Source organism: Calidris pugnax, unplaced genomic scaffold (assembly GCF_001431845.1).
Source record: "Calidris pugnax isolate Ruff unplaced genomic scaffold, ASM143184v1 scaffold148, whole genome shotgun sequence".
NCBI classification, from domain to species: domain Eukaryota; kingdom Metazoa; phylum Chordata; class Aves; order Charadriiformes; family Scolopacidae; genus Calidris; species Calidris pugnax.
In genome coordinates, this window is record NW_015090926.1 from 927490 (window position 1) to 954661 (window position 27172).

A 27172-nucleotide genomic window follows, 5' to 3' on the forward strand; every position below is an offset into this window, starting at 1 on the left:
CAAAGAAGCTTCTGTAACCAGAACCCAAAGGCTGTGCCCCTGACACAGTTGCTGTGCTGATTTCCACTTCTGCTTTTCCATTCCTCCCTGCGTGTGGTCAGTCTTTCTCTTAAAGGACGTAAGACAAAAGAAAACCACCTCAGCTCAAGGGGATGTATTTTATCTTGAAGTACACCAGTGTAACCAGTTTGACGAGTCAATACATGCTGATTATGGAGCTCTTGGTAAAATAAATCCTCTCTCTGAGGGGCTACAGAGAACTCAGCTTCAGGCCAGAGGAATAAACCTGGGATGCTACATTTTAAATTGTACCCTGTTCTGCTTTTATTCCAACAGCTGAACCGCCAGCACTGAGAAAATACTGTGGTTTCTTATCTTTTATCCAGTTCTCTTCATTTTTTTGTCCATGGAGCCAGTTTTCCCTTCATTCTTTGCTCGACAGCATAGAACCGAGCTCAGTCTCTCTCCCCCAAAACAAGCAACTGTCACAACTACGATTACTGGATTGCAACATACACTTCTTGAAAACAACAACTTCCTAAAATGCAGGGGAGAAGACTTTCAGAGATCCCCAGCACAAGCCTCACAGACCATCCACCTATGCAGAAGCCCTGCCTTCCCTGCAGTACAGCTTCATCAAAGGTACATCTCCAGATTTCTTTAACGGGCTGTAAATAATGAAGGGTTTCTAAAGAGGAGGACTATAACCTCAGGATAGCTTAACACTTATCCCTGCACCTCCACGCAGCCCTTTTGCAGGGTTGCGTCTTTGCTTTAGGCATTAAATATGTCCTCACATGGCAGTACATTTCATTCCTATTCCCTGTCCTGCCTCTCTACATTTATGTACCCCACAGACACACAAAGCCCATCTAAGCTTGCTTAAAGCCATGGAGAAGACAAGTCACTGCAGGCAGGAAGGGAGCAAAATGTGCATGAATGGGTTGGTGGAAGAAAATGTGCAGCTCAGATCGTTTCACTAAAGTTATTAAGTTATCCAAAGCTAAATGTGTGTCATTTGTTTCTTTTTTACTGAATTAATCATCTAAGGGATATTATTTAGTTTCTCAGAACTGCTTGTTCAACAACGCAAGTATACAGTAGGTTGAACTTCCTTGAACTGCTTAACAATAAATTGAGCTTTTTATTTTCCTCCTTTTACTAGGTAATTTTTGTATTTCAGAAAAAAAAAAACCAGAAATGTGAACACCAGAAATCAGTGTTAGCCAAGAAATTAAATGGAGTAAGGAAAACCGAGATACAATACAAACTCTCTGATCTTAAACTCTTAACCCAAGGTATGACTTAACTCTGGAAGAGCACAGCAATTCAATCTAAATGGTGACAGGTAAAAATATTGTCCTGTTATAAGTGGGTTTTACACATCACCTGCACTACAATGTGATGTAATACAATACATTGTAATGCAGATGTCATGTTAAATACCTTTACGTATGCAGGACAGGCTTTTTTTCAATTGCAAAATGGGATTTTTTTCTTTTCTGAAGGATGTCCCCTTAATACAGACAAAAAACATTTTTTGCTTTCCAAGGACTAAACCAGCATATTACAAAGCTATTTTTCAGTAAAATTTCCACTTCCACTAACTGATGTCTAGTTTCACACCTTCTAAAACAAAAACACACTGGTATCTTACTGCAAAAAAGAAAAATTCTTTCAGTTCTCTCTTCTTTTGTAGGGCATTTATGTAAAATGATCTTTCTTGTTCTTCTTGAGACATTTGATGGACTTAACTTTTACTTAAATGCCCTTTCTTTTGAAAAGCAGTGAGTCAGACTGTGGAAGCCAGATTCCCCTTATATATGAGGAAAAACTGGGTATAAGCAGTGGAAAACTCAAAGCCTTACTGCCATATTTCTTTATTCAGAAGAATTTTAACTGAAATATTTTTTTCATCTTTCAGAAGAAACATAACAGTGTGAAGTGCACATGAATGAGATGATTACAAGGATGACTAAAAATGAGCAAACCAGAAAAAATAAAGTAATCTACATATATAATAGCTAGTACTGCAGATGGAGTGGTAATTAAGAAATTACCATTTCCCAATAATTGCCAAGCAATGGCCTGTGTAGTGTGTGTATGTGTGTGTGAATGAATAAGAGAATGTGTGAACTAGTTGATAAAAATACACCTTTTAAATGGTGAGTACTAATATGCAGTTGACTGTTTTCACATAGACTTACATAAGACATTATTCTTTTTTCCTTTTTCAAATTTTTTTTTTAAAGTTACAAGATCACAAATTAATACAATATGTTAATAACAGCTTTGTGAGGAAAAAAATGACCTCAAATATAGATAAATACATAAATATATTTCAAACATTTGTGGAATGGAGAATACTGAGAAAAAAGAATGCCATCATAGCACTTCAGACAGATTGGAGTATTACATCAGGTTCCCATTTCTGTGTAGACCAGGTATGTCTCCTAAACTTCAGCACTCTCAGATGTCAGTCCAATAACAGTACAGCCAATTACTGCACCACAGGATAGAGATATATGTGTATATATACAGTCTTATTATAAAGCCTATAGAGAAAAAGGCATATGGCAACAGGAGGCACTCAAATTGTAAATCCTGTAAGGCCACATGGCAACAAATTGGAAATTTTCATTTTATAGCTACAAACATACTTTTTTTTTTCCCCAAAAGAGAGTCAATAAAAGACTGATTTGCTAATTCTATCTCCAAGTGTGATAGACAGTCCCCACCCCCCAACTCCATGGCACTTGCCTTCTCAGTCAATTGGTCACACTCAACCAAAAGCAGCATTCCTCTAAGAAAACAGACAAAACATTTGCACGAGCCTCATCTCTTGATTACTACTTAATACCACCAATTCACAGCATCACAAACTGAAAAACTCAGCCAACTACACTCCCTCTATAGTTAGGAACATATATATTTTATAATATATACTTATGTATTTATGTTATAGTGTGTGTGTATATATATGTATGCAAACATATATATGTATGCAAACATGAACAAAATTGAGACTTTTTATATATGCCCTTATAGACCATTATAATCTTCAGATTCTAACTCCAGATATCCAACCCCACTTAACCAGGAGGGAAGCTTGTTACGTTTCCATCGGCTCTCAATCCTCTCTGCTCCACAGATATGAACTATTTGTTGTTCTCAAATTCACTAACTGATTAGTACAATTGGACTAATCCCAGCACAACTACTTTCAGCATACGTGTTGCTTTAAAACTCTTTCTCTGATTCTGATCCAAGAAAAAGTCACGTGCCTGAATGTTTGTCTTATTTTGAACACTGACCAGCCTGCAAGAAGAATGCTGCTTCATAAATACTGATTTTAATTAAGTGCTGAGAAAGTATCAGTTAAGCATCAAAAACCTAGTGAGGGAGGATGCCCACACATGAAAAAAATGAAATAAAATTGCGAATTCTCCAAAATAGTGTCTGTACCTGCACGCCTTGTTGACTGAGACACAGAAGGCCTAACACTTCATAATACTTAATCACTCTTTGGGGACACCACCTATCAATTAAAACCTAGGCATATTAACCAGACTGCCCTTGAAAGCATTGCTGAGAAGGAAATCAAAGAAGTATTATCTCATTTTTATGGATGAGAAAGCTGAAAACAAAAGAAATACCTTGGCCAACAGCAGAGGCTGAATTGGGAACACACCATGTCCTGGTTTCAGACCCAGGCTCCAGACAACCCAGGTCAGCATCCTGATCTCCTTTCCGCAGAGCTTTATTGTAATGGCAGCTCTCAATTGACTTCAGTTGCAGTTGTTAGCATTTGGTAGACCTCCAACGTAAGCTGGCACTTGGTGTCTTAATTCAGAAACCCTGGAACAGAGGCCATCTGTTCTCCTCACTATTTTTAAAGCAACTTGTCCAGACCCAGGTAGGAAATTTAAGGCAGAGGTAGATCTAATTTCTTGGAAGGCACGCACCTGCCCAGACTATGAGACAATCTTCAGGCTAACCAGGGTTCATATGCTGCCCAGCTTTCTCAAAGCACACAAAGGAGGCAAAGGTCTGCAGAGGAGAGGTTTCATTTCATAAATAACACACAAATATGTTTGCTCCCTTCAGGAACCCGGTGTTCTTCCAGTATGATCCAGGTGATTACACGTTGTTTGCAACAAAAACTGTTCCAGAACAACTGGTTGCAAATTTCACATAATTTTTAAGTCTCGGCTTAAAAGTAACAATCATATTTTTAAAGCGTATCCTGAAGATACTTCATTTTTCTTAAGCACTGAGTCATCAAGCAGAGGTCAATCATGTAGTGAAAAGCGAACCAACCTCATATTTGAAATTGCAAGTGTAGAAGTTCATCACAGTACTTTGCTCATTTGATGAGTCTTTCTGAAGTGCTATATGATCTGCTTTTCTTCATGAAATGGATTTACCCACAAAGAAATTACATTATTCAAACCTTTCTATTTGTCATCTGTGTGGAATTTAAGAGATCTGCTAAGCATAGCAAAAATCAAATAATAATCCTACATTTCAATTACGATCAGGAACCGAGCAAATCAAAGGCATTAATTTAGCATGCTTATTTACCTGTCCCATACATGTTGTTTTATAAACATATTTCTTTTTATATCTGCTAAGAACAATCACTAATTTAATTTCTAATACATTATCTGAGAGGTTTTTTCCCACTAATACATACATCAATTTTTCTTTGGACTTCTCTTAGTTGCTCTGGAAGTTATATATAGTCCTAATTTGCCTGCCAGTTTCCTAACTTTGACAGTCAGACACCTCAGGAGTAAGAACCAGAAGCGTTCTTTGAACTAAATTTTATTCATCCAAAGTGTAACTTAACAGGATTCAAAAGTACTCCTAAACTTGGGCTGAATTTGACAAAACCAAAACAAAATGAAGAACTGATGCATTCTGTTTCAGTAATTTTGAACCAGCAAAAAAGCACTTTTTTCCTCCTTTTGGAACTATATAAAATTTTAATTAAGGGTTAAGAATGATTAAACCTCTAAACTGAAATAAAATATTCCCAAAATCTTATTTTATTTTATTGACCAAAAAAAGATTTGTATAAACACATTTTCTCCTATTTCTCTTCGTTGGCTTATCTAGCAGTCAGGAAAAACTGAATAGAACTAAGCAATATTCTGAGAACTAAGCAATATTCTGCGAATACTATTTTATTAAGCTAGATGGGAAAGAAATAGTAATTACAGAATGTCCTAAGACCTCACATCTCTCCATAAGTGTGTATTCTCAGAATTGGCTGATATGTCTTGCCCAAACATTTATTTGCTCTTAAATGAGAATGCATTAGTCAGGCAGAATGAAAAATTAATCTTATTATATAAATGAAAAGAACATTGATAGGCATTTTGTTTCTTGCAGTCTGTTCCTAGCACACTACTTCAATCCAAAAGGATCATTTGTTTCTTATATGAGCTATTCCCATGGGACAAAAGTAATAATTTTTAATGCTCTACTTGAAATTACAGTACTGTAGTGATCAGCATTCACAAAGCTGGAGCTGCCAGTCGGGCACTAGACTCCTAATCACACATCACTTGTTACCGCTTCAGAACAAGCTGGACCGCCCTCTCCCTGACCCTCACTCTGTTTCTACAGACACTCTTCCTCAGCAGTTAGTCTTGTTCGGTGCAGTGTTTAAATTCAGTCAGTTTGAACGGAAAAATCAGAATATTTGCTCTTTCACCATCTTCGTCTGTCATCTTCTAATTTCCTGTGCTCTTCAGAGCTCCCTTCTGTGCATTTAAGAAAGGGAATTGAAGAAATAGGACTCTGCACCAAAAGCAAACAGTCGCAGGCTCTTCCTCATTTTAATCCCATCACTTTAACTCCACTATTGAACTACCATCTGTTTTTTTTCTGCTTAAAAAAAGCCAACAGGAAACTTAAGCCAATCAACATTTTGGTACATGATTTGGCCCACACTTGGCTATTTTTACACTGAGATACTCTGAGCAAAGATCAGGCCTCCTGCTGTGGGAGCAGTGTAACACACAGTTCTGTCTCTGTGATAATAATTACGTCTCCAAATTGGAACAGAGCTACAGTAGCTCATGGCACGCAGAGACAAGCAGTAGAACATCCTTACAGTATCGCCTCCCATGTTCTCAATTATACAAATAAGCTCAGTTGTGTAATAGTATCACTTGTTCTCATAACAGAACATCCCAAAGTGTACCCATTACACCGGGAAAAACTCAGTTGCATGAACTGCTTAACCACACTGCTAATATAATCAAGGCTGCATTAAGCCAAGCTATTGCTGCTGTGCAAACAATTTACATAATCACATTCTTATATTCTTCTTACTTGCCATTTTCCCTACAGTTTTTTTAAAAAAATTCTGTGCTACAGAAATCAGTCTAAGCTGAATAGTTTCAGACACAAATTGGTGGATCTAGTATTAATGTGGCCATTCTGAACATGAATTGATCTCTAAAAAAAGCCCCAAAAAAGAAATATTTTAAAGTAATATCATTCTTCCTAGTGCATTTCAGAATGAGAATTATAAGAAAGTATACTCCTAAAACATTATGGGAATTGTTGGTATAAAGGACAGATAAAAACTTAAGAGCTAAGTTCTCTGCATTTCCATGGGAAAGATAGAGCGTAGGCTGCAGCAATGCAAGCTCCTCGTGTGCTCTGCTTCCTCCAGTGCACCAGATGCAAATTCAAAAGCAGCACACACAACTGAATTTCTGTGCCAGTTTAAACTCTGGCTTACTTTCAAAGATGACAAATTAATGCCAACATTTTACTCATGTGGAACCCACTCATTATGTCTTGCACAGAGACCACCAGTTAATTCAGCATTTAGACATGTTTACGCCTACCCACCCATCATTATGTTGCTACATGTGAACATTCCTGAACTTTATGGAATAATGGATGATTTAACACTGGAATAAACTGAATCAAAACCACTCATGAATAAAAATCATGTCCATGCCTCATAGCTTGCTTGCTTCCTCTCAAATTTCTCTCCCCCTCTTAGGAACATGAACCTCTCTACCCCAATCTCCACACTCTCTTCCTGCTTGAAGCCCCTCAATTCATTACTGCCCTTTCCTCTCTAGTCTCTTCGTGCTTTCCACCATCTATTTTGTAACACGCACAAAAATAGCTGTAGTAGAAGTGTGACATACATGGAGCTCTAAAAATAAGTGATATCTCAACTGGTTCCCTTGCAATTTTGAAAGAGGAAAAAAACTCCATGAAATATTTAATTTTACTTGAGTTTGAATTGGTGTTTTAATCACCTTCTAAAAGAAAGAAATCATTTAATGATATTTTTTGAGCAAAACAACGTGTGAAAGCAAAATGAAATCACAGAAAACTTAAATGATTCAGAACCTTCTTTTTTTTCCATAGTGAAAGAAAAAGACATTTTTGTATAAAAAGTCTTTCGCAAATCTAAGTCTATACAGACAATACCAGATGAAGGTACAAGCAAGATTTGTGGGGATAAGGCATTCCCAACAGAGTACTGTTACCTCAAAAAGCTGTTTGAATGATGAGGAGCAGAAGTGGCGAGGTCACAGAAAATACAAGCTTAGCAGGGTCCTTAATCTAGCCCGTTTCCCCCACACAAAGAAACTGCACCGAAAAAACCCAGAAAATCCCAAACATGTCCCAAAGCAAAGCAAAGCAAAGCAAAACAAAACAAAACGACTTACTGTCTTCTTCAACATTTTGACGGCGTAAGGTTTCTGGGTCCCTTTCTGCCTGCATCTGTAGACAATGGATGTAGCCCCACTAAATTTAAAAAAAAAAAAAGGAAAAATGGTTGTACATACGCCTCTTCAAATATGTCAATAAACAGAGTTGCCTAGCTGAAACTATATTTGCTACTTTCCTTCCAGTTTGGGCAAAAATACCTCATTTTTCCCCACAGATGCAACCAAAAGAAAAACCAGTGTAAAAACTGCTCTCTGTCAAACTAGTGAGCGGTTATTCAGCCAACAGAACTTGTAGTAGCTCAAGATGCCTCTTGGTCACACCTCTTCTGGCTCCTGACACATCCCAGAGTTTTCCTCAGGGTAGCAAGGAACATAATCTTGCCCTAAACCTGTGACAACATATCTGGTCTTCATTAAGACAACCCATTTGCAACAATTGTTTTTTTTTATGAACTGTTGATGGCAGTAATGGGGAATGAGATAGAAAAGAAGAGACAATTATTGTGCTGTTCCCTGTCCAGTTGCCCAAGCAGCCAAATTCGGCACCAGATGGAACAAGCAGCATTTTTGGTTACTTCAGTGGGAACTGGTGGGGCTTGTTCATGGCAAAAATGAACTGGGCTTACATCCTCTGGTTGCCTACAAGGTGTACTCACTTGAGTGTGCTAAATCTGAGCACTTGTAGCATAAAATTATGGCTCTGCTGGTTAGAAGGCGCTTCTCTGAGTGGGAGGTTGGGCTTAGGGAGTCTCCAGAGGCACGCTCAGCTGCTGAGGTGACTTGCTGTGCTCTACTTATAACTGTCAAGTTACCTGTACTCTATGAATTAGCCAAAGAGAGGAAAAACCTCTGGCAAAATCGTAACGGTTACAAACAATTTGGATACCTTCATATTCTACCACATTTACTTTTAGATGCTGCTGAGAAACCCAGTGTCAGCCACCACCAAAATGGATGCAGCGAAGTGCTAAATGCTAGCGCAGGATTTAAGGCATTTTTGGAAGCCTCCTGTCCTTGGGAGATTTGTCACCCACCCCAAGACTCGGTACTTCCAAATAGCTGCAGATTTTTAAGCTAGAGGGGACACAACTTCCCAAATAACACACGTTGCAGGGCTTCACACAGCCCCTCTGCAGTGACAGGATTTCACTTGTACCACACAACCAACTGCACTGCAGGTCTCACTGAACCAGAAGAAACCCACCTCAGTACGTCTACAGGAGATGACCACAAGCCGCAGAATGACACAAGCAGCTGTCTTTTAAGCAGTGGAATGGCAAAGCCATGTTTGACTACAGGAATAAAGCTGTGACCCAGGGTTTGTTAGTCTGTGTGCACTGCTGCACAAAACTGCCATGCAGGCTCTTGTACTTCTCCCTCTGGGGCATGGGCACAGGTGCCAGGTAATGCTCTGAGTAGGCATGTCCCTATTTTTATGGGTACATCGAGTGAGCACAAGAATTGGCATGTGATTGAGAAGATTTATTTCAGAAAGACCTCTTCATCATAAAAGGTCACCTACGGCAGGAGCTACACAGCTCAATCATCTGAGGGCTTGTGTGCATCAAACACGCATAAAGTAATCTTGACTTCATCTCAAATGCTAAAATGATTTGTCTCTCGTAACAGTGTATTGATAAATGTGTAGGAGTACTGGAAGCCTCAGTGACTCCCAGAATCATTACATGAATTTAATTAGATCTCCTCGCCCTGGCCAAGTCTCAAAAGGCTCTATTTAGCAAGAAGAAAAAATTACATCACATTAAAAAAACCCTCACATCTTTTAAGTACCACCAAAAATGTTAAAAGATAAAATTCTAAAGCCCCGCTGTGATAAGGTTTATATCTCCAGTATTTCACTACAGCACTGTAAAGGGGAAGTCACTGCATAAACTGCAAATCATTCTTGTACCTTGCCTCACACACACCGCCTGCCATATAAACATTAAACTCATTAGTCTACACACGCTCTTACTAAGTAGGCAGCAAATACTCTGGAAATTGTTTTATTTGGTTGAGGGCACAATTCGGTAAGCTGTGCAGCTGATGATCTAAATAAATAGATTAGCATTGCTGTGCACATCTCCAGGTGTTGGCTGCTGTGGCAACAGAGGGCAGTCCCTGCCTCTCGGCGAGGCTGTTCTCAGCCTTTGCTTCACCAGGCCGCAGCCCGGCTCTGCCAAGCCTTCGACACGATTAACAGCCCAGCCCCTACAGCACCTCTCGTGATTTTAACAGAACCGGCTTAGTGGTGAGGTGGGCAGCTACACCGGCACCGTGGCAGCATGGCACTGCCTGTAATCGTTCATTTGGCTGTACCCAAAGCTGGAAGAGAGGCAGCACAATCCTCCAAAGGGGCACATGACAGCCTGGAGAGATGGGAATTCATAGAATCATAGAATCATAGAATTGCCCAGGCCGGAAGGGACCTCCAAAGGCCATCTAGTCCGACCTCCTCACAGTCAGGAGGGACACCCCCAACTAGACCAGGTTGCCCAGGGCCTCGTCGAGCCTCTCCTTGAATATCTCCAGGGAAGGGGCCTCAACCACCTCCCTGGGCAACCTGTTCCAGTGCTCCACCAACCTCACAGTGAAGAACCCTCTCCTAATCTCTAAATCTAAATCTGTTCCCCTCCAGCTTGATGAAGGCATGTCCAGACGAGCAGTTTGCCATCAGCCTCATTAGTCACCGTTCAAAACACACAGAGGGGCTAGCTCAGAAATTATTTCCTATTGTAACAATTTCTGACAGCACATCCCTGCAGTCCAAGTTTTGGGGAAAAATGATGACAAGGTATCACAAGACTTGGGAATGCTTTCAGAGAGTTCTCTTTTGGTTTGTGTGCCTATGCCCAGCTCTGACGGAAACGTTCCCACCAGCCAGGAAAGAAATCACTGAGCTAACAGCTAACACTGACTTCCCTTCCATGCCAGAAACTAGGGCTCAGAAACAGGATGGCAACCTGCTTATACCACGCCTGCCACAAAGCTTAGCGGACAACCATCCCTAGTACAGACCTGACTCCTTGTCTCTTCGGTGGTAACAGGGATCTCTTTGCTTCTTCCCATTAAAAAAAGAAAGAAAAAAGGCTGGGGGGAGGAAGCAGCCTATGGGTCTTAATGTAAACGTGCAAACAGAACCGCCTTGTGCAAATAAGGGCATTTGGCTTTGCTTATTTTGGCTTCCTGCTGGAGCTCCGCGGGCCTTCTGCTGAATCAGCACATACAGCTTTCCTGAGCCTGGATGATTTGGAAGGTGACCAATATAACTGGAGCAATTCAAGTTTCATCACCAAAGAGCAGTGGGAAGTTTAAGCTGCAAAAATCTCATATGCAACTGAGAAGCTCAGAGAGCTGCTAATTGTAATCTCCTGCCCTTATCTAAAGCTTTTATTCACATCAAACCCTGACTGCCATCAACCAGACTCTCAGCCTCTGGCCTGGGATTTGCATCAACCAAACATGTCATTGATACATTTGGACAGAGAACACAGGTATGCAGAAAGCAAAAATTCTTGTGGCAACATGCCACTTTCTACAGGCTTGAAATTTATGGCCTGGTAGACAGACTGTGAGCCGCCCCATGTCCCATTCTCTGCAGGTGGTGTTCCACTTCAAATGAATGATAAATATTAATGGTGCTATTGAAAGAGGTCAGCTATACTCAAAGGTTAAGGCACTTATTTGATAAGCAGCAGATACCAGCCCTAGGGAATATTTAAACCTACAGCATGAAAAGTTTCAGCAGAAGAAACAGAGAGGACCCTAAGACCAAGCAGCTATCACTTGCAGAAGTACACTACAGTGTGTGATTGACAAGCAGCCCATTCCCAAATTCAGACTGGAAACCAGCAATTTAAGTCTCCCACATACCAGGTAAGTCCAAACACAAGATTACTCACTATATTGTGTTGGCATATTTAGAATTAATCCTGCCAGCTCTTCTGTCTTTGTAGTCGGTGAGTACATACATACATATCTATCTTTGCATATATACATACACTTGTATTTATATTAAATATTTTATATTATATATAATAATGTGTGTTCACTTATCTACTTCTAAAGAAAATTAGGTTCAAAGGAGCATCCAGCTGTTGGTTTTTTGCATCTCTGCCTAGAATAGGCTGCCTGAACTCAAAACATATAAATTGGCTGAACAATATAAAAAAAGGCATATTCTTGGAATATATAGTTGGCTAAGTTAGAGACTAGTAAAAACTAGAATTACTATATTGTTGAAAACATTGTCATTCTTTTTTACTGACATATGTGTTTCTGTCTGGAAAGCATAAGAATTCTTTTAAAGACTTACTTTTAAAAGTCAAAGTATAACTGAACATGCTAAAGAATGAAAAAAGAAAACCAAATCACTTTACTATGTATGCTATATGCTTTACTACACATACATGTTTCTATACCCAGTTTTGAAGTTACAAAAACCCTAGAAGTAATGTATACATCTTAAGTACTTAGTCTTAATGGACAGTAGAATACACTCCCTCCCATGTGATGCTGTCTACAACAAGGACAACGGCAACTCATGGGAAACTTCATGACATCCTGTGCACGGAATGTATCACAGCTGCTACACACGCAACTCAGGATTAGCACAGACCTCATCTTCCTGCAGTACTAATATGTCAGTGACATGATAAACTCACTCAGCTGTTAGTCCAATGATTGCACGAAAAATTTAAAGTATTAAAAACACCACTTAATAAGTGAAATTGGACTAAAATTCAATGACTGATCTCTGCATCTGTGTTGTTTTCCACACAAATTTGAAAAATGTTTTAAAAATATAAAAAATGTATGTGTAAAACTCCCACTTCTCCCCCTATACACTTTGTAGAGCATTATGGATTATTTTTATTATTATTACCCTCAGGTGTTACTGAATTTGCAAAAGGACACTATTTTACAGATTGGGTGACAGCACCACAGCTCTCCGCCTGTTCCAAGGAGACCAGACTGTGAAGCCAAGAGAAAAGACATGGTCACATTTCAAGTACATGCAGTCAAAAATAGTGGTGTCAGCACAGATGGAAGGAAGGCAGGGACGCCCAGGAGGGGTGTTAAGGAGGTGGGAGTGATCAGCAGAATTTGCACATAAAGGAGAAAATGGATTTTGCAGGATCAGGCTGGACCTGTGGTGGAGACTGGCAAAGAGAGAAAAGCCAAGGCAAGAGAAGACAAAATCTGAGCCAGGCTGGAAAAAGCCTTTCCTTCCCCACACCCACAAAAACCTTCTGCCTCTGAAACAGGAACGGGAACCAAAATGAAACATACCCAGATGTTTATTTGGTCACAGGCAGGTAGGGAAGGTGAATTCCTGCAGTTTTTATAATAGAATAAACAGTCACTGACAGTATTTTCACTGGAAGTAGGAAAATTGGTCCTTTCGAAAGTAGGTCAGCATCTTCATACCATGCCCACTTGTCCCAGGTTTTATACTGCATTTTTAATCAACTCAGTACAAATACAGTCCTCAATGTAATCTCCTGTAAATTTCATTTGGATTAAATTCTTTAAATTCTGAACTGATTTTTGAAAAATAAATTAGTTTGTGCTTCATGTAGTCACAGAACGATTACACAACCTAGCTTGTCCAAACAAATCAGGGGAAAGCATGAACGGTCCCAAGAAAACTGGACCTATTAGAGTGCCATGGAAATCGCTGCTGCCAAAACTGCAGTAACAGACTGAAGTCCACTATTGGTTTCCATAAATAATACTGATTTTTTTGTACAGTTTACAAAAGTATAACATTAAAACACACAGATTAATTCTTTCTTATATATATGCTAGAAGGTCAAAATGGATTTATAGGAATGAAATTACTGATCCTAGACTTCAAAATTAAATGCCCCGTTTGAAGTTAAAGACTGATCAGGACTAAAAAATCATTGGCAAAGCTACTGACATGCATACAAATGAAAACATTTTTAAAAAGCATATTCTATGACATTACTACTATCGCCTTCATTTAAAAAAGCACATACATGTAAATTTGGAAATTCTTACAAGCTGCATTTCACATGAAAGTGTATCAAAACAAACTTTCATCCTACAGTGAACTTAGAAGCAATTCTTAAACTATTCAAATTTGATCTAAAACCTTCTTCTAAAGATCAATATTTGTTTGCAACTGCAGTCCTTCCTTTCCCCTAATTTTTTCACAACTTTTAAAGTGAATAGAAAAATTCACAAAACAAACACAATGTAGGGGGAAAAAAACCCTTTGAACTCCTGCATTTTAGAAGGAATAGAACTAATCTTTGAGGAAGGCAAGACTGGTGGAAAAAATACACACAGTTTTGGAAAGGAAAGCTAATTCCATTGAATTTCAGAGTTTTGTCTGGCTTGATTTTGACAAGAAAAACATCCATACTTTTTCAGATTTTTATTCTATGACTTTTAGCTGCTGTGTTGACTTTTCTAATGTTTGAGGTGAAAGGATTTTTTAGCAATCGATTCCTGCTCAGGCTGGCCTGCAAAGGCAATGCAGTAGACCAACAAGGTATTTCCTACACCCAGCCTTCACTGCATTCAGCAGATAAACAAAAGGAGCCTTACACAAGCACACTCCCAACAAAAGACATACGCTGTTTTTAAAATAAACGATAATCCAGCTAGTGGCTGCCAATACTCTTGAACCTGTAACTTCCACAGATAACCATTTGTAGAACTGCAGTGCTTTAGATGTGGCCTAGGCTGGCTGGTGAAACACTAATTAAAATGCAGCAGCCCAAACCACCCCTGCTGCAGTGGCTGGACCAGCAACCGCTAATTCCTGCCGGGACTGCAGCAGCATATTTCTCAATAGCCTCCAGTGGGGCTCCCCCCACAAATACTGCAGGAAATTTATCAAAAAAGACCTCAATCCCACAAGAAGTCTGAACACTTCATTACACCTAGCATTTAAAACAGTGGTCACTCAGATAGGGGTTAAATTAGCCACATTCTAGAATATCTACGTTAACACTAGATTATTTCCCCTGCCTCAAATATGAGTTCTGAAGTCTCTCTCTGGCTGGTGGGTAAATATCAAGGACCAGAAACAGACCACCCACACTGCACATCTGAAAGCATTTTGACAAATCTTACTTCCCTGCCTTTTGTTGAATGGAAGACTACAGCTGACCTAGACTTGCTAAAAAAGCAAGAATGACTCTGTCATCTCAGACCTCAATTTTAAAACACGGGAGCAATATTCAAATGATTGCATTTCAGAGGTTACTGCTTTACTGTGTGTACATTGCTATCCTGGTGTAACTCAGCTTTCAGAAACTTGGTTCCTGAACAAAGCTTCAAGTAAGAGTGCTGAAATGCAGGTATGAGGTGAAGATCGGAGCGCTTCATACAGCAGTATGGAAAAAAAATGTATAGAAAATACATTCACTCTTTCTTCCTTTTCCTTTAGCCCTTTAAAGAATTGGGTTAGACCACACATAAGAACAACCATATTTCTAAAACAGCGGGAGAGTTCTCAATAGGAAGACCAATTACTTTCCTACCAAGTCTGAAAAAAACTTGCAGCTGAAAGTTGGCTGGAAATGAACTTGCAATAGCATCAGGTTGATTTTTTGACATGAAGCTCTTGCAGTCCAATAGATCCAGAAACCGATTTTGAATATTTTACTTAGAATGGAGTTTCCTTTGAGACTTCTCTATTCTGGGACAGGAGGGTACTTACCTACTCACGTTTAGATGGTTCAATTAAACAGCAGGAGCAAAGAAAAGGAGGAAGAAGAGTGGACTGAGTGAACTCCTACTGCTTCCAGCAGGATGCAGATCTTTGTCCTTGGTAATGAACTTTAGAAGCAGTGGGTCAAATTTTCAAAACCAAGTGCTTAGACCTGTGCAAGATGCTGACCTAAATCCTTAGATTTGCAGTCTCGAGCACATTCTCAGGGCCACAGACTCTGTGGACATGCTTTCCCTCTGTGTGACACGCCGTGTGGCCACCGTCCCTCCCTGAGCAGCACACAAAGCCTGGCAAGTGCAACGGCTCAGTGAATGTAGCTCCCCTGGAAATATACATGCCCTATTCTAGGCAGTGTTTAAACCACCATCTCACAACCAGCACTTCAACTCCCCCTCCCCCCACCTTTAAGAGATACTAATGAAGAATAAACATTGCTTATCTAATCTTAATGAAGAGCATATGCGAGGAGAAAGAGCGCTGAGCAGTAAAAACTGTTAGAAACCTTCAGAAATGTGGTGCCAGACCTTCCTTCCCGGGCCACTGCAGAACTGCCTGCCTGCTTTAATCTGGCAACACATTCCTTCACCAGAAAGTGTTTTAAACTGTCTGTAGGTTGAGCAGGTGTCAATATCATTGATTCCTGCTATTCATGACAGTCCCCAGCTGCAGAAGGCAAATGGACTTTTGCACTAAATGGCAACGTGCGGCAGGACGAGCAGCTTCACCCCTCCAGAGTAATGACTCTGGCTTCCCCTGGTCGAGGGAAGCGGCGCAGAAGGGAGTTTATAGAAGCAGCTTGCTCTGTGTAGAAAAAAGTAGCCTTTTTACATCAGACAGGGAAAATTTCACGGCTATTCATGTCTGCATATGTAAACCAAGCTTTGAAAAAAATTCCTTACCAGTTAATTTAGACCAAGTAACTTCTGGGATTCCGCAAGCTCTTGTGCCCATGCTTATCTTGAATAGCCCTCATTTTGGTAAGCTAAGCAGCCTTCTCCTTGGAGGTTTGTATTGTGCTGAATCATCAACTCCTATGCAATGGCTTCTCTGAAATAAGTTGCTTTTGCCAAGAAGTTTATGTGCAGTGCCAACCCAGGATTTCTTACAAGACAACATACAAAATTTTAATATATTGCAGATTTACAAGTTCTTTTGCCTTTTTTTTTTTTTTTTTCTAGCTACCCTGTATATTTTCTTCTTTAAACGAGGTGGGACAGCCACTGCTAATTGTAAGAGGTTAAGCCAGACAATGCAAAAGAGTACGGAGAAGTGGATCATATTTTGCCAATGCTCCCTAAATTAACGCTTTTTAGAATGTCTTGCAAATTCTGATCACACTTACATATATTCTCCATTAGAGAGACTATATTTTTGAAGTAAAAAAATAAACTGAAATAGATGATTTTCCTTTTAATCTACCATTTCTAATATTTTTGTAAAAGTCAGAAAACCTGATTTGCCATCATTGTAACAATAACCTGCAGACTTACACTTGGTTGGAATTTTATTGCAGTAAAAAAGTTACAGTAGGAAGAGGAAGCTGCAGCAGGGAACACACTGAAACTATTAAAAAAAAAAAAAGAAAAACAAATTTCCTGAGAAAATGAAGACAACATTAAGGCAATACAGTGTGCTGCAGGTTGTGCTCGTAGCTCCATCGGAGTGGTTATTTTTGCAGCCCTGCTAAGTCTGATAACCAAATGCCTACGTACTGCAAACATAGGGGAGATATCAAGTCAGGTCTAATCTTCGAAAACTATAAAGTCAAACTTTTCTAGCTGGGTAGACTTTGGTTCTGGTGGCTGGGAAAGACTTAAGTAGGGCTAGCCTTTCCCTAAATGCTGCATTTCCTTCACACGCAACACAGCCATGCATCAGTCCTGAGCCACCTCTGCTAGGAGAAGGTAGCCGCCCTGGAGCATTCACTACCACCCACTCTGGTGCCACCTCCCACCCTCCCCAAGGGACAAAGTGGGCAGGAGGCTGGGGTCACCATGCCTTCCTTCTCAGAGTTACAAGAATACCATGCATGACTGTGGTGGGTTGACCTTGGCTGCCTGCCAGGTGTGCACCAAACTGCTCCATCACTTCTCCTCCATCAACAGGACAGGGGAGAAGAAAAATGATGGAAAAACTCATGGGTTGAGACAAGGACAAGGAGATCTCTTACCCATCACTATCACTGGCAAAACAGACTAGGCTTGGGGAAATTAATTTTAATTACTGCCAATTAATAACAGAGAAGGATGGTGAGAAATAAGAACAAAACTAAAAACACTTTCCCCCATCCCTCCCATCTTTCCAGACTCAACTTCACTCCCAACTCCTCCACATCCTCCCCACTTCAGTGGTGCAGGGTGATGGGGAATGAGGGCTGTGGTCACTTCATTGCACTTGGTCTCTGCTGCTCCTGCCTCCTCACACTTTTCCCCTGCTCCAGCATGGGGTGCCTCCAACAGGACACAAGCCTTCACAAACTGCTCCAGTGTGGATCCTTTACAGAGTACAGTTGTTCAGGAACTGACTGCTCCAGCATGGGCTCCTCTCCCTTGAGCTGCAGCTCCTGCTATGAAACTGCTCCTGCATGGACTCTCCGTGGTGTCAAAGCTTCTGTCAGGACATGTCCACCTGCTCTGGCATGGTCTGCAGGTGGATATCTGCTCCACCATTAACCTCCATGGGCTACAGGGGTGACAGCCTGCCTCACTATGTTCTTCAGTTCTGCAGGGGGATCTCTGCGCTGGTGCCTGGGGCACCTCCTCCACCTTCTTGTTCACTGCCCTTGGTGTCTGCATGGCTGTTTCTCTCACATTGTTCTCACTTCTCTCTCACACTGCTGCTCTGGTGTTTACCCTTTATTAAATATGTTACCACAGAGGCACCACCAACCTCACTGACAGGCTCAGCTTGGGCCAGCAGTGGGTCCATCATGGAGCCAGCTGCAACTGCCTGTGTCTGACATGGAGGGAGCTTCTGGTGTCTTCCCACAGAAGCCACCACTGCAGCCCCCGCTACCAAAACCTTGCCACATAAACCCAGAACAACCACCCTGCAGGAATCACACCAGAAGTCAAGGTACACCATATTTACCATGTGCACCTTATCCCTTACGCTATGGACACCCTGCAAAACAAAACAAACTCATGCCACGCCAGTCTTGCCTGCCTCTCTCTGACCACTCTCTGAGCTCGTACCAACTGATCACTTAATAACTTGCTCCAATATTTTTCCAGGTATTGATGCGAGCCTTACTGAACCACAATTTATGGGCTCAGTCACCCTCCACCCTTTTTTCGCTCACCCGTATTTTGCTTTTTGCTAGACTCTTGGGACCTCACCTGCCTGTAGTCACTTCTCAAAGATAACAGCTGAAAACACATGTTTTGCTCCCGAGAGCTTCCCTTCTTCAGCTTTCTGGGATGATCATCACCAACTCCCCACTAACATTACCATTCTAATTTACCTAAATATTCTCACATCTGCTGTAATTGGGCCTTTAATATTCTATTAACCTTTTACAAAGACCCCAGCTTACTCTACACAATGTTTTATTTGCTTGTCTTCCTTATTAAATAAAAGACTTTTCCTGCTTTTTCCTCTTCCCTCTAGCAGATTTCTTAAATCCCTCCCTTGGTAAATTTAATCAACAATGCACCTTCAGCTCTCCCCTTCACAGCGCTACTGCTGTGTCCTCTCTTCTGTGTTGCTTTTTCTGCTTTTTGTGAAATCCCATTTTTTATCTTCCTATCATTTGACAGCTCGTGATGCAGATATTTATACCTACAGGAACTTCAACAGGATGTTCAGGATGTCACAGGAATCATTCTCAGTGACGGTGATCACAGACCACCCTGGTAACTAATGACATACATATGCCAGCAAGCGCATGTACAGTGAATTCAGTTTTCGAGAAAAGTGTCACCACTATTCAAAGCCTGAGATGAGGGAGCTTTTTTTTCTGTAGTTACAAGAGTGAAATTACTGTTCTCCAGAAGAAGATTTCAGATCTTCTAGTCCACGAATATCTTTTATCTTTTCTTCAAGGTCTCCATACCAGCCGCTGACCGAGCCACAGCTCAATCAGCTATGTTAGAGAAAGACCGCAGTTCCCAATAACTGCAATTTCCGTTTTTAAAGAACTGAGGCTTTTTAGCTGTCAGAGCTGATTTGTAATCCAGGATAATGATTCTAATCTAATCTATGTCAGTCTGTGCTCCTGTATATAAAGAATTCAGCACAATGGTGTATTACAGATTTAAAAATGAATTAATTCTTTCATATTCTCCCGATAGTACTGAAACTTAAATCACAGCATACTCCAATGACACATCTGAAGACTGGCATTTCCAGTCTTTATTAGAATGCAAAATAGAATCACATTTAAGTAGTATTTGCAACATAGCCTGTATAGGATTTACAGATTCACAATTTATTTTTTAAACATGTTAAAAACAAGTTGCCCGTGTACTTTCAGACAGACTTGGAATAAAATGTGTAGTCAGTTATGCCCATGCACTGGTTCATGTGCTGATAAGCGCTAATTGGGTTACGGTCATACAATTAGCTGTCGACGTAAGCAAATAGTTGGTGCCCTTCCTGCACAGCAAACGTTCTCCACAGGCATGGGCTTCAGCATCCACATCAGCCACAGCCTGACATCGCCAGACCTGTGCAAAGGGCTGTGATGCACAAGCAGGGAGGAAGGCTTTGAGACAGACCTCCACAGATCTTCATGAGGCCGCTGTCAGACCAGCAGGTATTTCGAGAGGACCAGCCATACTGGACAACACTTGGGGTCCCACAGAGAGGCCACCAAGCACTGCATTCCTATGTAGAACATTCTCCTCTGAGTAAGAACCAAGTTGTGAAAGGTATCACATACTCCTGCCACCCCCTCCCATGATTTATTTTCTTTATGTTTAAAGAGGAAGTACCCTTAATGAGATCTTATGGGCTGCCAGCTACTGAAGTCAAACTCTGCAAACTTGGTGAGCTTTATCTATGTTGAAATGCTGCTTTTGGGCTGGGACTTTGTGAATTTGATTTAACGAAACTCACCCAAAAATAAACAATAATTCTTTTCTGAAAATTTAACAAAGTATGTACAGTATTCATTGTGATCAACAGCCCACCCATCCAGTTTGCTTGCTTATGTATTTACAATATTTTCATATGCAGTGCAGGTATCTAGTGAATAATAGTTTTATCCCACAGAAGACATATCACAAAGTTTTAGTATATGTCAGCTATATAAAGAACTTTAGTAACATCAAGGTCCCTAAAGCTGTGGCTTCAAAAAGGAAGTATTACATAAGTAATTACAAAGTATTACATAAACTTAAATTGTTCAATACATCCTGGAAAAAAACCCATAGAATATTTTGAGGTTCACTATAATGCTAAGAATTTTTCCCAGGTTTTCATTCAGAGATTCTTTCCTTATGCCTCCATCTGTAATCTTTGAAATTAGGAATTTTTTTCCCCCACTGGCTTACTAAAAAACCTGTTGGCAATGGCAAATTTGGGAATTCAGTCAGGAAACTAATGTTTTTAATGAAACAACACTAATAGTTTTTAAACACTGAATACACTGAGAAACTTGCCAGCACACAGATCAGAAGAATTCGTGGAGGACTAAGTCCTGTCTTGATAATAAAGCCCAGTGGTTATGGCTGACAAAATATTAATGACAGTGGCTAAATGCAGCCTTCGCCCTTTAGCACGAGTAGCTGTATTGCATTACCTATCAATGCCCAAAGCTCCAAGAACTGTTGTGTACAATGCAGACCACAGTCTCAAGGACACTGGGAGGCTCTGTCCCACTTTCTGTCCCTCTCTCCTTGCAGTCTTCCGCTTCTTCCATTTACCTGCTAGAGCTATCAGCAGTTCTCTGATTTGACACCCATGATTCCTATTGCTCTTCCCTAAGCACCTCCATATTTTGGGAAGACTGTGCCTCATTTAACTCAGCAACTCTCCCTAACATGGTTAGGGAGATTTAGTAAACTTGGTAGGCAGAATGTAAACTAAAATGCCTCACAGTAAAAATGTTACAGCCTTAGGTTACACCTAAATGCCTATCCTTTCAGTGGCTGAATCAAAAATGTTAAGACTAATGGAAACTCATTCAAGTGCTGAAAAACATTTAGCCATAGAAAAGGAAGTGATGAACATGAGCTCAATATGACTTGGGGGAGGTGGCGGGACTACACACACAGCCATGTGGCTGTGATTTTACCACAGGACAGTGTAACGTGCACAATCCGTATGCTCTGCTGCTATTGAGGCTTTCAACCCGCTTCACCCGTCTTTCCTCCCTCAGTAAACCCTTACTGGAAGACAGCAGATTCAGAGCTAGCTTGAGTAACAAGCTGAAAACTACAGTGAAGCCCCTTCGCAGAGGTACAGCCAAGAGCTGCCACCACGACAGTGAACTCCAAACGTTGCATAGAGCTTAATCTGCTCTCCACTGCAGCATGGAGATTAAAGCATCTCACCCGCACACAGGGACTGCAGGGCAGCGCTGTAAAATCCAGGTGCACGATTTTTAGCCCAGAGATTCTCTCATCCTACATCTAACAGAAGGCGATGCACGTTACACTGCACAACCGGGCTATGAGGGGAGCAAAAATGCTAGCCTGGGCCACACACGAGGGTGAGAGGAGGGAGAGTACTACCTATGGAAGTAAAAATATGCACAACATACCCGATCAAAGTGCATTTTGTTTTACTTATTTCATTTGCACTTTCAAATACTGAATTATTCCCCCAAAAAGGTAATCTAGATAAAACCGTCCTTTGCTTTATTTAGTGATAGTGTTTCCCATTGCCATAACGTCTAGAAATTTGCTTGATTTCCTGGACATTGGTGTTCAGAGCAGCCTATTGTCTCCGAGTAAACATGCATGAATTTCTGATGGAGAATGTCCCTTTTTCATAGGAGGTAACATCTTACAATCTCACAACACCTCATGGATAATTCCTCAATCTCTGGCAATTTCCTTATGACACAGTATTTAAGTATTGTGGAAGATTACATGTTATGCATAAAAGATTGCTCTGGATGCAGTTTATGATCAGCTGTCTTATTTCTCTTGCAGGCAAAACAGCATTATCAGCCACACCATATCACCACCTTTCACTTTTATTTGCCCAGTATCTGAAATTCAAAGGAAAAGCAGATTGCCAAGCAGGCTACCCTCAGGACCAGACTGCAAACCATGCAACCAGAGGGCACGGCACATCCAAGCTGACATGTTCTCTGGTGAACAGAGGATCTCTCCGGCTTGAACTCCCACCCACTGTCGGGCACGACGCCGTTCTGCGGGAAAGGCACAGTGTGCCCACACCAGCTCTTGAGATTACTTGTTCGGAGTTGACTCAACCTAGCCAGTAGGTGCTAGACTATTAAGAAAACTGGGCAAACAGGAGGACATCTTCCAAGAAAACTTAGGAGGCATTCAGAAAATACTCAGCCAGTATCACGCTACCAAATGTTTTAATAAGCCATGGACGGTAAAAGGGAAAAACGCATGGCATTCTCATGACTCTGCAAGGTAACAGAAATAGATATTGCGCCTAGCTTTAGGAAGAATAAAAATCTAAACAGAGGAAATGCCAGCCATTCAAATCTAAAGACAGATACATTTGCTGCTAGTTCAAAGGCACCATCAAGAAGATAAATGATCAGAGTAATCAACCTTGAATAATACTCTTAACGGTATTCAGGACCTTAATGAGCTCCAGTCTTGTACTTCAGGCTATGATTTCACCACTTAGATGACATATTTCTTACACAATTACTGGTAATAATAATTACAGAAGTTATCATATATTAGTACAGTATGGCTTAATGTTTAAGTTACTGCACTGCAGTCACACTACAATAACACAGGCAGCAGAAGTAATTCCCAGGTATGGGGAACTTCTAGACTTGCTGATTTCAGTAAAACAGCATAGATTTTGTGAGAGCAGACAGAAAACTTCATCACTAATTATTTTTTAAAGCAAACTGTGGTTGGAAAAGACTCCAATTTCTAATGTATCCATGAATGTGCTTAGCCTCCTGCTGAAACTGACAATTATTGCAAACCTACAACTCAACATAATTGTGTAAATATTAAAAAAAAATAAAATGAAAGCAGCAAACTTCCCATTTAGTATGTCACACAGCTAACCACCCCAGTTCCATCTTTACTCCCCTTCTTCCACCAAGGGCCTATGCAATTTTGTAAGAGCATCACATTTTGTTCCTAAAGGAGGAAGACAGCACTTAGCACATTTTCTACAGTTATCATCAGAAAGGTCTACTGCCAGCATCATTAACAAAATCAAAAGTTAGCTTGTTTTCTCAGTTTGCTCTATTAATCTCCCTGACTAGAATTTAAAGATGTGAAATTAATTCCCTAAATTTCAAATCTCCTCCTATCAACTGTAATGGTAGAAAATCAGAGCTTCCTAGTTTGTCCATCAGAATGAATTTAATTTGCAAGGAGTTAACAGTAATTACCCATAAACAAAGATTTATGGGTAATTAGTTTGGTTGCTTAGTTTATAGCAGTGTAGTTTGTCCAATAATGAAAAACACTGGCTATGATAAATGAATGCCCCTTGCCTCTACTGAAGTAAAAGAAAGGAGGAGATCACTAAAAAGAGAAGTCTGGTTTCGTAATTTCATTACACCATGATCAAAAAGATGCATTCGTTAGTCCAAGACAGGAGCACTGCCCTAAGAGGAGAAGAGCTCACGTGAGAAGCAGGCTCTACCAACACCCAGTGCAGAGAAGAGGAGACCAGTGGCCAGACTCTCAAGGAGGAGGACAGCATGGGACCACAGTGGGCAGCCACCCACTAATGGAAGGACTGGGACTTCAGGGCCACCGCTGCCACTGGCGATGACGAGGGCAGCCTTCCCATCCTGCAGCTACTGCTGTGTTCACAGTCCCCAAAGGGGACCTGCTTGGTCTTACTAAAAGTTCACCGTCACATGGGCCATTTGTAAGCACAATCACGTCAGTTACAAAAACTGCAGAAAATACAGCTATTTATTTATTAGTAGTAGTTGTTTAGTGTAAATAAGTGTGTTTTAATTAGAATAAATTACTTAGGACTACCTATGGTGTAATTTGTTCTGTCTGCCTAGCTTTACTTAGTATAAGTAACCAGATTTGCTGAAACCTGTAGTTTGCAATAGTTATTTTTCTTAGCAATTTTCCTACCAGCTGGTACAGTACTGTGTTTATCTTTTTTTATTATGGGGAAGATATTGATATCACACTGATGTTTTGGTAGTGTTTTTCCCAAGTCTGGGATTCTTCGGTTCTCCATGTTCTGCCAGCGAGTGCAGGTGCACAAGGAGCATAAACCAGAAGATAAGGAGGCCACAACCCTCGGCTGAAACTGCAGATGAACAAGATCAGAGCCTACCTGCCTAGACACAGAAAGAGAATCCAATACGATGTTAGAAGACCCCAGGCTAAAAATCATCATTGGACTAAAAGACATGTAAAAAGTGTGTGAGGGGCAGGAGGCACCCTGCCTGGGCTGTCCTTGCTGCTGCACCTTTCAATTATATTACTTATTGTTATAAAATTGGATGCCTGAGATTCTGCTGCAGGAAACCTAGGGTCGACCCTGAAAAAAGAGGGAATGCACCCAAGAGTGGGGGTGTGTGTGTGACCATGAATGGTGTGTGAATGGTCAGGCAGCAGCTTCTCCTTTAACACAGACTTTTGGGTGCAGAAAAATTTTTTCCCCCTTTTTTTTTTTTGCTTTGGGTTGCTTTTGAAGTTTGCTTTAGAGGTTTGTTGGGTTTGTTTGTTTGTTTTTCAATTTATCCTCAAAACCTTAATTTTTTAAGAGCTATTACAAATGAACATACAAAGTTATTTTTGTAGTCCACAGTACTAGGAATGGGCACTACACAGCAGTAATTTGAAATAATTTCCATTTACTCAAATACTCCTGCAGTGCTACACGGCACTATAATGAAAATTGCTGTTCTGGTTCCATTTCAGAAATTTATGCAAGTGTCAAAAAAAAAACCAAAACAAGGACACCAAGTTATTTCAAGTAACGTTCATATAATAAAGTGAACGTCATATTCTATACGGTAATTGTAAGAGGACTAATATTACTTTAGCCATGACAGTCTAAAATGGCAAGCTTTGGAGGCAGAGGTATTACCTTAATAATATATTCACATTGTTGAAAAAAACCTTTTAGTTCTTTCTTCAGATGCTACGTCAGTTAACGTGATATGAGCGTATGACGAAAATGCCTAAGGTTTCCTTGGAAAGACCATTTCACTGAGCACTAGAAAAAGTTTTGTATATGGCAACACTTTCAAAATTGGCTGTCCTACTGATTTTTTTAAAGCCTGTATTCTCTAGCACATATTAGCCTTAGAACAAACTGACTCTTCACCTTCTCACTGAGTTAAAGGGATTGAAGAGGTTACACAATCTGGAATAATTTGGCCAAAGCACATAAGATGTCAGCACAATGTATTCTGGCAGACCAGTTAAAAACTTCACAAGCGTCCACGGAATAGCCTCAAAGTTAGCTGGATTCTTTTCAGATAAATTTCCTTCCCAGCCTAACCTGGAGGAGGATTCTCAAATGCACCCAGCAACTTAGTTCTCTTCAGAGAGCATAACAAAAAAAAAAAAAAAAGAAAATCAAACAATGTCAGTTCAAGAGAATTTAGAAAGATGTGCTATTGCAAAGTAAGACCGGCAGCTGAGACATTAAGTATGAAACTTCTCTGGCTAATTTTAACTCCCCACAATATTTACATCAGCTCTTCTTAAAACACAGGACTTTGAGTAATTCTTCCTTATTAGCAGACTCGTCAGATGCCTCATTAGCACAAACAGTCTTGCTCTACCTCGGCTTTATCTCTCCATTTGTGTAACAATCTGTGATGCTAAGTGCTGAATACCTTTTCTGAACCACCAAATTACTTGTCTGACTCAATACAATTTTCTTCTTTCTGTCTGAGTCTGTACAAAAACAATGAGCAAAACTCATCTGATCAAATATTGGTATTTACTTCCCCGATAATCATCTAAATTCCTTTTGCAGTTAACAGTGAGAAATGGACAATTTTGGAACATGATTCATTCCATTCTAAGGACATTTGGAACAAGTCAGGTGAAGCATGCACTGAAAGTGTTTTATTTTAGCTCCGATCACCAATGAAGCTTTATATAGGCAACTATAATAGTAACCGTCTGTAGTTAGGAGAAATTACTCCTACCCTTTTTAAGTATTGCAGCCCATATAGCAATGACTTGGTGAATGAAGATCAAAGCAGTCTCTTCTTGTCACTGTCATCAACAGAAGAAACGTCACCATGATGCCCTTCCCTCATGAACCACAGACTTTCCACATCTCTCTCAGGAACAGCCAATAAAGCCAATACCAAAAAATTCATGGACCTCTTGATCCTCTGCCTCCTCATGTCCCATCCCAATGACCGCAGACCAACATGTGTGATGAGACCACGCTGAGAAAGCAGCTACTTCGTGTGGTGAGGCATGTCCCCATAGGATACCACCACTCAAACCAAAAGAAGAAAGAACACACGGAGGACAGAGCTTTGGAAAAAAAAAAGAAGCTATCCCAGATGAGGAAGGAGAGAAGGATGTGTATATGTTTATCTATACCTATCAATATATCTGGAACTGAGATAGGCAGAGGCACCAAGACACAGAAAGAAGCTGAGAAGGGAAACAGGCTGAAG

At 40.5% G+C, this 27172-nt stretch overlaps 1 protein-coding gene across 1 annotated transcript in view; it reads right to left on the minus strand.

Moving 5' to 3' along the window:
• CAMK4 (calcium/calmodulin-dependent protein kinase IV) overlaps positions 1-27172 on the minus strand; it is a 176640-nt gene that overhangs the window by 94505 nt on the left and 54963 nt on the right. Inside the window, exon 2 of the mRNA XM_014951461.1 lies at positions 7713-7791. Coding sequence (XP_014806947.1) covers positions 7713-7791 — 79 coding nt within the window. The remainder of the gene's footprint in view (positions 1-7712; positions 7792-27172) is intronic.